The sequence below is a fragment of the Rutilus rutilus genome (assembly GCF_951802725.1).
Source record: "Rutilus rutilus genome assembly, chromosome: 1".
Classification (NCBI taxonomy): Eukaryota; Metazoa; Chordata; class Actinopteri; order Cypriniformes; family Leuciscidae; genus Rutilus; species Rutilus rutilus.
The window spans coordinates 19,125,555-19,137,696 of record NC_140209.1 but is presented as its reverse complement, the minus strand read 5'-3'; the positions used below and the strand labels follow the sequence as shown (position 1 = coordinate 19,137,696).

The window sequence follows — 12,142 nt, the reverse complement described above, 5'->3', positions numbered from 1 at the left end:
CCGAATTGATAAAATAAAATAAAATTCTGAATCAAAACTATAAGGAAACACCAGTAATTTGTTTAGGTTTGGTTTGTAGGGAATTCCAAACCTGCACACATATATTCAAACGCACATAACTATAGAACCCGTTCTTAATGCGCATCTGAACGCCATCAGCGTTTCTCACAGGTTCGCGTTTAAAGTCTGTGTAGAGAGAATGGTGTCGTCTTGGCGGCCCCTAATTTAAAAACAAATGATCGTTGCGACGGAAGCGAATCAATCAAAACTAACTTTAGCCGGAAAATAACTTTATTAAAGAACCGCTATAAAGCCAAAACAATCTTACGTTAAATTATACATTTATCTCTGTAAAGCTGCTTTGAGACAATCTACATTGTTAAAAGCGCTATATAAATGAAAATGACTTGACTTGACTTGACTAAGTTTGTCTAACCTATTAGACCTATTTTCAGGCGCTGCGTCATATCATTACGCCTGCTGCACCCATGGTACAGCCGCACAGTTCCTTGATTATTACGCCTGGAAATAAAAAATATATCACAGATGTATAAACTGCAATAAAAATATTAAAATAATCCATGTCTTTTTATAAATTAATTAAACATTACTGAAACTTTCCATGAATGAGGTACACTGATCTTCCAGTTATTTTTAAAAAAAAACATTATAGGCACAAATCCCATGTTTTCACACATGTGAAAGTGGGACACAAGAAACACAAAATCAAGTGAATTTCACTGTGAGAAAGAACACAAATGTTTGCATTAAAGCGGAGTAGATTGCAGAGGTTGGAGTAAGTCACACATGAACAAGTCACAAGTCTCAAGTCTTAACCTTCAAGTCTCAAGCAAGTCCAAGTCAATTTTGTGAAAAGCAAGTCAAGTCAAGTCAAGTCACTGCTTTATGTCAAGCAAGTCAAGTCAAGTCGTAGCTTGGGTCACAAGTCACTGGCAAGTCATACAAACGTTTGATGATTTCACTGAATTTATATATTAAAATAAGTTAAAACTACATAAGTTGTGGACTATGGTTTTATTTGAAACATTTTTTTAAATATGCATTTCCACATGCTGAGTGGTTAAAAATAAAAAAAATAAAAAATAAATAAAATTTCAAACTATAGCCTAAAATGTAAATGTAATTGCAATTAGGCCAACATTAAAGCATGAAAAATAAATATGCCTCAAACATTGCAGTAGACCATTAAAAGATATTAAATAATTCACAATTCAAGTATAATTGTTCCTATGCCACCAAATTCTTCATTCTTCAAACTGGCATCCCCTTTATGGAACATGAACACATCCTTAACAACAAGTTAGATCTTCCCTTTTTAACAAAAGAATAACAAGAAAAAAAAAACAGTAATAATTTGACACAAAACTTACACCTGTCAATCAGGTGGATTGACTATTGTACATTATTAATCTGTGTGAGTGAGTGATTTATTAATATTTGTGAATGATGTGTGTGCATGTGTACACAGCAAAAACTCCAGTGTTAAATTAACACTCCTGGGAGTGTATACGAGTCCACACTCAAGAGTGTAAAAGTGTTAAAATATGAGTGTTAAATTAACAGTCAAGAGTGTTAAAGTTAATGAGATAATTAAGTGATTAATTGAGTGATGATTGAACATTATTGAAGACACCTGATGTTAACAAGCAGAATCACTGAAGGAGAAAATCACAAATTGTAAGTTACCATTATGGTGATTTGTGTTTGCTTTAGTTGAGCTCTAGACCCTTTTATGTTTACTTTAAATTTTGTCTGACTGCTGTATCTGAGTTGTAACTGCCAAATGAACAAAGCAAAAAAAGTGATCTGATGGTGTTGGTTATATTATGACAATCATCATTTGAACTTGATCACTGAGCTCATTAAGATCCTTATTTCTGACTTAGATTTACGTTGTTGATTACAGCATAACTGTGATTCTGCATAAATATCCAGAATTTTAGATATAATACAAAGGATTTCTTAAAAGTTGTTTTGAAAAAAAAAAAGATAAAAAAAATCTTTCTTTTAGGCACACACAGATTTCAAGATTCAGTCTATGCATCTCAACAATGGTGAGGAGCAGAATATTCAATTAGGAAAAGTAAATTACATAGACAATTCAGATCATAATTTATTCATACCGCAATGCATGATGGGAGCCATTAATGAGTTGTGATTGGTGGCAGCCACTGCAACATGCTTTATTATTGTCACCATTGTTGAGATTCACAGGCTGATTATTGATATCTGTGTTTCTAAATAAATTCATTTGAAAGTGTTTTGATCAGAACAATGTTTATTAAATATTTTGAATTATAAGTAAAGTACTGATTATCATAGGCTGAAGAATCATTAAACTGCTGCTAACAGTTTAATCCAAACTATCTCAATAAGTTTCCTTTTTCAGATCACATCATGATTATGTCAAAACATAACCAACACTATCAGATCACATTTTACTTTGTTCATTTAACTGTTATAAATCAATAACAGCAGACAAACAACAGTAAATATTAAAGTAAACATATAATGGTCTAGAGCCCAACTTAAGCAAACTCCCATCACCTTAATGGTAACTTACAATTTGTGATTTTCTTCTTCAGTGATTCTGCTTGTTAACATCAGGTGTCTTCAATAATGCTCAATCATCACTAAATTAATCACTTAATTATCTTCTCAGCCCTAAATGCCGCTCCATCTGAAAGCAGGTGATGGTGATTTACTACTAATCAAGGAACCGGCTTTACTGACGAGCTGCGCATAACAATATCGCGTTTTAAATCGCCCAGCCCTAGCTCATAAGCAAAACAACAACAACAATAACAACAAAAAACAAGAAGAAATATATTCTTTTGTGTTTCACAGAATGTTTGTTTGGCGCCCGGAATGACTTTTCCATCCACCTACGAGAAGAGCCCTATTATGTTGCAAACACAATTTCTTCACCTCTCTCCTATGTCCATTATAGTGAAACGTTTGCATTATAGACAAGGCATTTGCATTATACAAATGTCTGGAAATTAGAATAAAAAAATGGGTTTGCATTTTGATGGCATATATGTAAATGATTACTAATTTGCTCGAATTTATAAGGTCTGTACCGATTTATGTGTATAGTTATTTTGAAGGACTTTATGGGAACAACAATATAGGCAAAACTTTTTAAATACCTCAAAGAACATTTTCAATCTCTGAAGAACCATACTAGAAAAGTATAGGACAAGTAAGGAGTTGTCAGCCGTCTATACTTATACTGGTGTGTGACAGTTCAATGGATTTAGTAAACCAAATGAAAGAAACTTTAGTTTCAATAACTTATTTTTTATTTGAAAGTACAAAAATGTTGTGAGCAAACAGATAAAATAAATAAATAACTTCAAAAGTACAAAAACATTTTGAGAGCAAACAGATCAAATAAATAAATATAAATAAATATAAATAACAGTACAAATGAAAACAGCAAATATCCTGGGATACAAAAATTGCACAATGTAAATTAAATTAAGTATAATAAATACCATAAACGATCACAAACACATAACAACTATCTGACAGTAAATAAATACTGGATTGCATAGCTTGCTTGTTTCTTTTTTAACATTTGTTCACATTTAGCAAAACATCTGAGTATCGTTTAGGCACAGAGGCCTATTTGCACCAAAATAAAAATAAATAAAAAAAACTAAAATTTTCACAGGAATTTCATAGGTAAGAAAAATAATTAGCCTGCTTGATCCGATTACTTCAAGTTTTCATAGGAAAAACACAAGGTGTACTCTATATTAAAACACCAGCCATTAGGCAAAACGTACAACTCTAGGCTACATTCATTGCAATGAAATACAATCATGTAAATAAATAAATAGATTTGTTACATTCAATTTTTTCAGTTTTTGTTTGTAAGGCATTGTTAGCAGTAACTTTTCAACACTCCAACACCACTGTATCACAAGGCATTCTTCAGTCATTATATCTGATCATCTGTTAAACTTTTAGAAAGGACATGGCATTGCTTGCGATGATGTCCATCCTCTGAAGGTGATGTTTCACAGCTCTCCGGATCTTCTCCCATGCCTGGGCGCTATATTTCTGAAAACACAAGAGGAACAACTTTAGCTGAGTACAACAGACTACATTTTATATGGAAGAAAATCATTCCTTTTACTCTTTACAAAGTAACATTTACATTGAGCAAATATGATATGCCTCTTATAATATAATATGCGATCAAATTTACTTCTTTCTTTAGAATCTTCTCTAACTTCCTGAAGTGACTTTTTATCTTTCTCTCGTAGGACTCCTTATGTGATGGATGGGGGTCTCGAGCCACCTGACAAAAAAAATCAACAAAACATAAACAATTAGCAAAAATAACATTAATGACAAAGTTAACATGATGAAAAATCTTCTACAGCGTCTATATACTTCTAATCATATGTTTTTGACCATCTCTAAATCTCATTCAAACACTGAATAGTTAGGCTCTCATTCATTCAGCCTTTTCAGCCGAACGTCATCAACATTTGTAAGATTAATGCAATATGTTAAATGGTTGAGTGTAGTTCATTCTAAGTTTGTGGTCTATTACTATTATGATAATCGGTAACACTGGGGGCAGTCATGGCCTAGTGGTTAGGGAGTTGGACTGGTAACCCAAGGTTGCTGGTTCGATTCCAGAACCGGTGGGAAATGACTGAGGTGCCCTTGAGCAAGGCACCTAACCCCTAATCGCTCCCCGGGCGCCACACAAAGGCTGCCCACTGCTCTGGGTGTGTATCCACGTTTGCAGTGTTGTGTGTTAACTACTCACTACTCTGCTCCTAATGTGTGTGCATTAACTTGGATGGGTTAAATGCAGAGGTCAAATTCCAAGTATGGGTTACCATACTTGGCCGTCACGTGTCACTTTCACTTTCACTTTCACTTTATTTTGATGGTCCCTAACTCTCATTATTCGACTCACTGCTTTACATCTGCTAACTCTTTATTGTGATGCTCCTCCAACAGACATTCAACTGACTATCAGTAACTTTGCAAGTATATGTCAACATACTACCAGTCTACTAATGCTCTACTAACACTCTAATGAGAGTTAGTAGAAATGTAGGTGCAACGCTACTCATAGTCAATGAGCCCGATCTCATGAAAGTGCGTATCTATAGCACGAATTATATTTCTCGTATCATTTATACGCCAAAATGAGTTTTTGCGTACATATGATAGGCAGTTTTCACGTGCATATGATACGCACTTTATGGCGTGTAATATGCACGCCCTCCTCATCCCTAATCCTACCCAAGGGGTTTACAGTGAGTATCATATACGAAAACTCGTTTTGGCGTATAAATGACACGAGAAATATCATTTGTGCTATATACGCACTTTCATGAGATCGTGTTGAGTCAACACAATGTGTTAAAGCGGCCATCAAAATAAAGTGTTCTCTTCGATTAAATATGTAGGATAATATGCAATTCATAGAATGGTATTCTGAAAACACAAGACTTACACATTCTTTAAGTTCCGACGACTGCCTGTTCAGGTCAGCTAGGAAAAGTTCTAAAGTATTTTTGTTCCATTGCACTGCGTTCATGTTCTCCCTGGCATCCATGAGGTGGATGATATGGTCTAAGGTCAGGACAAGAAACTTCAGCTGGTTCTCCACCTGTAACGAGACATAATGCCTGTGTGGGTAACTGGGTCCTTCAGATTATGAACACAGTATGCAAGATGTTCTCTGATAACTTAAGTGTTATTTAGGGAATGAAATGTTTGCACTCTGTTCAAGTGCTGTTAAATAAGGAGAAAAGTTCTGCAAACCTTAGCGTTGTCTATCCAGTTGTACAGTTGCCCTGGAAATGGCTCCCTAAAATCATAATAGTTTCTACCCTATAAGAAAGATTACAATTAGTATTTTTTGATATGTAACATGCTGAATATTTGACATTGATGTTACAGACATCAATTTACAAAAACGAAAACTTGAATTGCTGCCTTAAATTTTTAATAAAATAAAAGTGGTGCCAACCCACAGTGGTTAGTGCATTGCACTTTGGCAACCACGTTGAATTACGAATGAAGATTAGAGCATGTAGAAATAGAAACTTGTCAGTGTAAACAACAGAAATTGTTGTGACAAAAATGAAGGATAGAAGCAAAGATGTAACATAATGATGAAACACTTTTACAGTGGAGTGTAAAAAGCGAATCAGTGACAGCATCCAACAATAGGAAAACATTGCATAGTATTCCAAATAGTTGTAAATGATTCTGTAAGGTGTCGAGTTAACAATTGGATACTTCTAAGAAAAAAAGTAACAAATCTGTTGCACAAATCATTGAAAAAAAAAGGTCTTTTAAAGGAAAGCTGCAGAGCTGTGCGCAACAGTCTAATGTAGAACTAGCGGCATTGTCACTGTTCTATTAAACAATTCACAAATAAAGCATAAAGATTTAAAGTGTAGCTACTTACCATTTCCCTAAGGAGAGTCAGAGAATCGCTGCTTATCCTCCTGTATTGGCCGAGCCATTCGCAAGCTGAGCATTTACTCTGCAGAGTAAAAAATATCACAAAAATATAGGTCCACATTTGATTCTTCATCTCTGTATACAAGCAGTAGTTTTCTACACTGTCGCTCGAGAAATTGTTGCAGGACATGGTGCAGTGTCTTGGATTTATTCGGAAGTATGGAAAGCAAAATCGAAGTATGTATGTATGGGCTTTCCCACTTTCACTTTCGTACTGGCTATCACGCTAAATAACTTATCTGGTCTACTTTAATTCAACAAAAATACTTTTAAAAGTAAATAATTTTGCCATTAGAAATGACAAAGGTAAAAATTACATGTAGCATAGTTATAGTTTACTCTTTAACAGTCTTTAGCTTAAACATCAACGCAATAAGCACACAAACTTCCGTGCAATCTATTAAGAAATGCTATTAGCAAGTTCGTATAAATTAAAGCAATCCCACGGGTCAAAATAATTACCTGATTCCAAGGTATTTTCGATCGAAACGTTCCAAACTAGGAGATGGTCTGCGGGCTTGTACAGGAAAACCATTTCTGTTTGAGAGACGTGATGTAACGCATTGTTTACGCAACGTCAGCGTGCTGACGTAACCTCAAGCTCTCACTGGATTTCACTGCACTTTCTCATTGTGCAATGAAATGTAATTTCACATCTTTTGACTTTGAAGTTTCAACATTTTTAAAGGCATTTGTGTTGTTGTTAAAACATTTTAATTATTTATTTATTTATTTATTTATTTATTTATTTTTTAGAATAAAAAATTCTACAGCGAGTGTGGGCGCAAGCCGGTGTATATATATATATATATATATATATATATATATATATATATATATAATTAAATTTGTTGGATGCTAAGCTATTGTTTATTATAGGCTTTGTACTTCACTCATGTTCCAATATTGAAGGGAAAAATGATCCTCTTAACATGCGCAAAAAATGTGCTTGGAAACATCACAGTGGAGCAGTGATCACTGTGAATAGTATGAATTGTAATTTGTACTACTGACTATTTAAACAGCAGTGTAATTTGTATATGTTAGGTTGACTATTTTATTATCATACTTTATTAAGGCTACAATGAACAGGCTGCGATGTCAAGATTGCAATGCTGAAATGCACAATATGTTGTTGTGGTTGTGTGTGTGTGTGTGTGTGTGTGTGTGTGTGTGTGTGTGTGTGTGTGTGTGTGTGTGTGTGAGAGAGAGAGAGAGAGAGAGAGGCGCGGGCGCGATCAAACAGTGGAAACATAGGCTACTCCGTCATTTTGTTCATACAGGACATCATTTAAACTGCAATGTGTTTACTTATATTTATGTACACTTGCAATAAAACACAACATTGTGCTTTTGTAAAAAAAAAAAAACATTCAAGCAATCCCACCCCTGAAATGGCACTATTTTTAAAATGAAACTAAAATGCTCACGGCTATATATCAATAACGCGTCCACAGCGAGGAACGAACAGAGTGAATGTTTTTTAGTTCATTCCTACTGGACATCCGTATTTCACTTTAACTTTTAAGTTAACGATTTAAAAGCCCCCGCCGTGGTGTCACACATCGATTAACTGGTGGGAAAAAATTCTGTCACATCGCTAATATATTTATATATAAATACAATATATAATGGGCCTACCTGATTTGAGAGCAGTATAGCCCTATGTATGACTTTTTTTTTCTTTTTTTTACTAAATAACACATTCCGGCTGTTTTTAAACTTGTACATAATTCTTGAATTGAAAAAACTGAATAAACCCAAAACTGGGTTTAGTTCTGATATTTTTATAATTTTATATAAAAATAAATAGTGTATAATTAAATTTTAAGAAGATATGAGGAGTTTTCTGATTCCTTTTTTGACATTACTTTAATCCCTCGCCATAGCAAAACCGTTTGAGATATTCAATATCCGTTCACAATTTAGCATCTTTAATATATTTTCATCATGTTGAAAAAGTGTGTGAATAAAATAAACCACTTAAGAGGAGTGGGTAAAAATGCAGAGGCTAAATTTGCAAATAAATCCACATTCAAACCAAAATATCTGACTTCCTGTTGGTCGGAGCTAATGACTGTAAATTAGAAAGTTGTCCGGCTCAATGATTCCAATATACGTACTGATTCTGGTATTTGTGGGTTAAACTAACCCCCCCCCCCCCCACTTTTGTCAAAAACATTTTGAAAGTGACACACTTCTTGCTACCAGCTGGTGGTCCTATAACTTTGACTCACAATAGTTGCATCCATGTGATCGGCCTCTTACAACGAACACACTGCTGAAGTTTCATCAAGATCAGTTAATGTATGCTGAAGTTATACCACACTTCCTGTGTCCCATTATTCGCCATAAATTTGTTTCCTCGCCACGGCCAAACCGTTCAAGATATCAAAAATCCGTTCGCAAGAATTCATCAGTTTCATCGAGAAGGGTATGGCTGCAGTTGCACTCTCAGACCTGCACGCTCAGACACCAGCGCTTCCTCTGCAAGTGACGTCACTCTCAATCGATGTATAGTGTGGTTTGTGTCGGAATGAGAACAGCTCCCAATGTTGTTCAAAAATCGTTTCTGTAAGTATATACATATAAATAAATATATATCGTCGCTGTCGGGCGGAAACCTTGCATGTCCAAATTTGGTCAATTTCATATTTTTTCACAAATCGATGCTATTGGTCAGTCCCCACGTGGTTCTGTTATTTTTTACAAATTATTCAATTATCTAAAGTGTTGAAAATAGCTAGAGAGCAAATCTCTTAACTCCATTGGACACTTCAACTGTCTGAGAATCCTCGTAACTCCACCTCTTCTTCAATCCGCAGCGGGAGCATCGCGGTATTTTGTCTCCTCAGGATTGAAAGTCTCAACGATTAAGAAATCCTCGTCGAGCAACACGTAAAGCAAGCCTTAAATATGATTTTATCTGTGTTAAACTATGATATCAGTTACTTATGTATTTTAAATGTCTACTTATTACTAGGCTTATTATACGTGTGAATTGAAGTTATAAAAATATATAGTTATATAAAATACCCCAAGTAGCAAGGTTTTATTTATGGGAGAAAAAATGGCTGTCTAAGTTACTGGCGCCAAGTAAGCCTATCTTTGGATAACTCTGTCTGTTTTTTAGACAATAATGAGTGAAAATAGTTAGGTTAGATACATTTGAGTAGGCATGTTTTGTTAAAAATCGATAGCTGTAATGCTTCGGTGCAGAAGGAAGCCCGAGAGCCACGAAGGTAAGATTGCTTGCAGATTAGGCTAATTTCCGCCTATTAGACAGTAGTCAGCTCGTCGTTTTTTGTTCTTCTTCACTTATAGCTCTTAAACCTTTAAAATGGAGTTTAGGAAAATGTATGTAACCACAGCTTTGGTTAACTATTGAAGCATTTTCTCTTGTCAAAAGGCTCAATGCGACAGCAGACTTTGATGAACACTGCTGACAGCAGCGACGTCTGTGTCCGTTCCATTCTAATCAATGACAGCGTAACCTCGTATCTCCCTGCTCCCAAGTCATAAATCTCGTATCTCCGATTAAACATGATTTTGGGGAAATATTGTGTTAATGTTGGTACACAACAGTATATGATAGCAATATAAGGTATAATACCAACTTTAACTAACTTTTGGGGGAACATTTCGGTGGCGTTGTACAATACAATACACACCAGTGTATTGTACATTCAGTCTGTCCGTGTGGTCTTTAACGAACGGGTGTAAGCCATTTATAAGTGGTTAGTTAATGATGAACTAATCATTTACAAAACATTAATAAATGATTAGCAAGTGAAATGTTCATTATTGTATGTTTTGTATATTCAGTTGTAAGTCATTTACAAATGATTAGTAAATGATTAACTAATTATTTACAAAACATGAATATGCGGTTCATAAATTTTTAAAACTATTGGATCTGCCCAGAGTCACTCTGATCTGCCATAACCTTTGGTCGTGACGTAACCCTACAACTCAAACTAACGCACAACATCAACGTCATCGTTCTCAGCCACTCCCTCTGTTCGCTGATTGGGCCGCCAAGAATTTGGCCGGAGAAAACCAAAGAATACAATTAAAATAAAATAAAATTGAGCGGAAGTATGCAGGAGGGCGGAGCCAGGCTATAGAGTCTCTGTAATGGCGATAGATTGAAGCGCACGTTCGAGTGAAGATTTGGGCAAAACTTTTTTCGATTTTTTTCTAAATGTCAACAAAAAACTATTGCGAAATGACGGCGTTTCCATTAACCGATGTTATGTGACTAAAACTTAGTTTGTTCCTCTCGCCAATAAGTAATTTAAAAAAATCATAGCAACGGACGTTGGTAGGTTTATGTTTATCTCAGCCTCTGCACTGGCCATTATTATTAATGGAAGGAGACGTGTGTGTGTGTTTTCCAAGCATTAATGGCAAGGAAAGACCCTTATACTTGAGAGCGACACATATGAGGTGTTTCTGGGTGTTTCTCCCTCATTTCTGCTTCGAGGTCTTGATTGTGACATTTCTTTGAGGTTTCGGATCCATTATTCCTGTAATTCTTCTGTCTTTTATGAATTTAATAAATAACTCTGTCTCGTATTCTGTCCAAACACACCGTGTCATCTACGTCAGGTGACCTGTAAATGCGAAATACCAGTTTTGCAAAATATTTCTTTTTCGAATTGCCTGAAAAGCACCTCATGCGAGTGTAAAAACTTTTTTTGCTATAAATGGGAGTTTTTGCGAAATTGACGTGTTTCCATTGGGTGTATTTTCAATTCGCAATTTCAATTTGCGCAATTTGAAGGGTAATGGAAACGCAGCTACTGTTTGATAAAAAAAAAAAAAAAAAACAGATCTCAGTGCTAGAACACCTCTTATTTTTCAAATGAACGAAAGGAATGACCTGCTAGTTAGGTGGAGATGTTTTATTTATTTGTATTATGTAAATCCGTGCCGCAAGATGTTTCAAAAAGTGGTCAGGACAATATCATCCCTGGCTTTAACCCATATTGCTCCGCGAGGTGTCAACGATGGTTGCTTTGGCCAGGCGGTGTTTACAGTATAGGGGGCGGAGCTTTACATTCTAGAGAGCATTTGATGTTGCTCGTATGTGTGCAGTCTGGGACAAAACACTCAGGCATGACGGCGTAACGTTACGATTATAACGTAAGACTATAGAAAAAATGACAGATGTTATAGCTTCAGTAAAGTTAGCTTCATTCATTGAGAGAAAAGGTATGACGTCGCATGTGCGCCTTTTGGGTTTGTAGTCTTTGTAATTACGTATTTTCACAGTCTTATACCTCAACAGTTTTACATCAAACTGCGACTTTCTTGACTTTAAAATATATCTTTTAAATTGACAAACATCATATGTGTAAATCAGGGCACAATTCAAATGAGATCAAAATATTTGTTGTCTCTCGCCATTGACTACCATACAATATTTTTCCGAAATAAGGTCCCATGGTGGTCCACCGGAAGGGGAGGGACTTAGGCTCTCTATAAAAATTTAAGCGGAAGTGAGGGACTGTATGTTTTGATTTTTGTCATTGGTTTGAAACACACCAGCTTATTCATAACCTTAAGCCTAACATATTCATACTAAAAGCTAAAAAAACTTACATTT

At 35.3% G+C, this 12,142-nt stretch overlaps 3 protein-coding genes across 3 annotated transcripts in view; 1 reads left to right on the top strand and 2 right to left on the bottom strand.

Moving 5' to 3' along the window:
- The window catches only part of LOC311292296 (uncharacterized protein), a 204,245-nt gene that overhangs the window by 19,744 nt on the left and 172,359 nt on the right, over positions 1-12,142 (bottom strand). The gene's annotated exons all lie outside the window — the stretch shown is intronic.
- LOC311292401 (uncharacterized protein) overlaps positions 1-12,142 on the top strand; it is a 379,414-nt gene that overhangs the window by 233,419 nt on the left and 133,853 nt on the right. The gene's annotated exons all lie outside the window — the stretch shown is intronic.
- On the bottom strand, positions 3,317-7,082 carry LOC311276044 (interferon a3-like). The gene is made up of 6 exons (XM_084385483.1): positions 6,994-7,082; positions 6,476-6,553; positions 5,824-5,892; positions 5,513-5,668; positions 4,241-4,333; positions 3,317-4,092 (listed from the first exon to the last, which is right to left on the bottom strand). Exons 2-6 carry the CDS (start codon positions 6,476-6,478, stop codon positions 3,988-3,990), a joined length of 426 nt encoding a protein of 141 aa, XP_084241609.1. The 5' UTR covers positions 6,479-6,553; positions 6,994-7,082; the 3' UTR covers positions 3,317-3,987.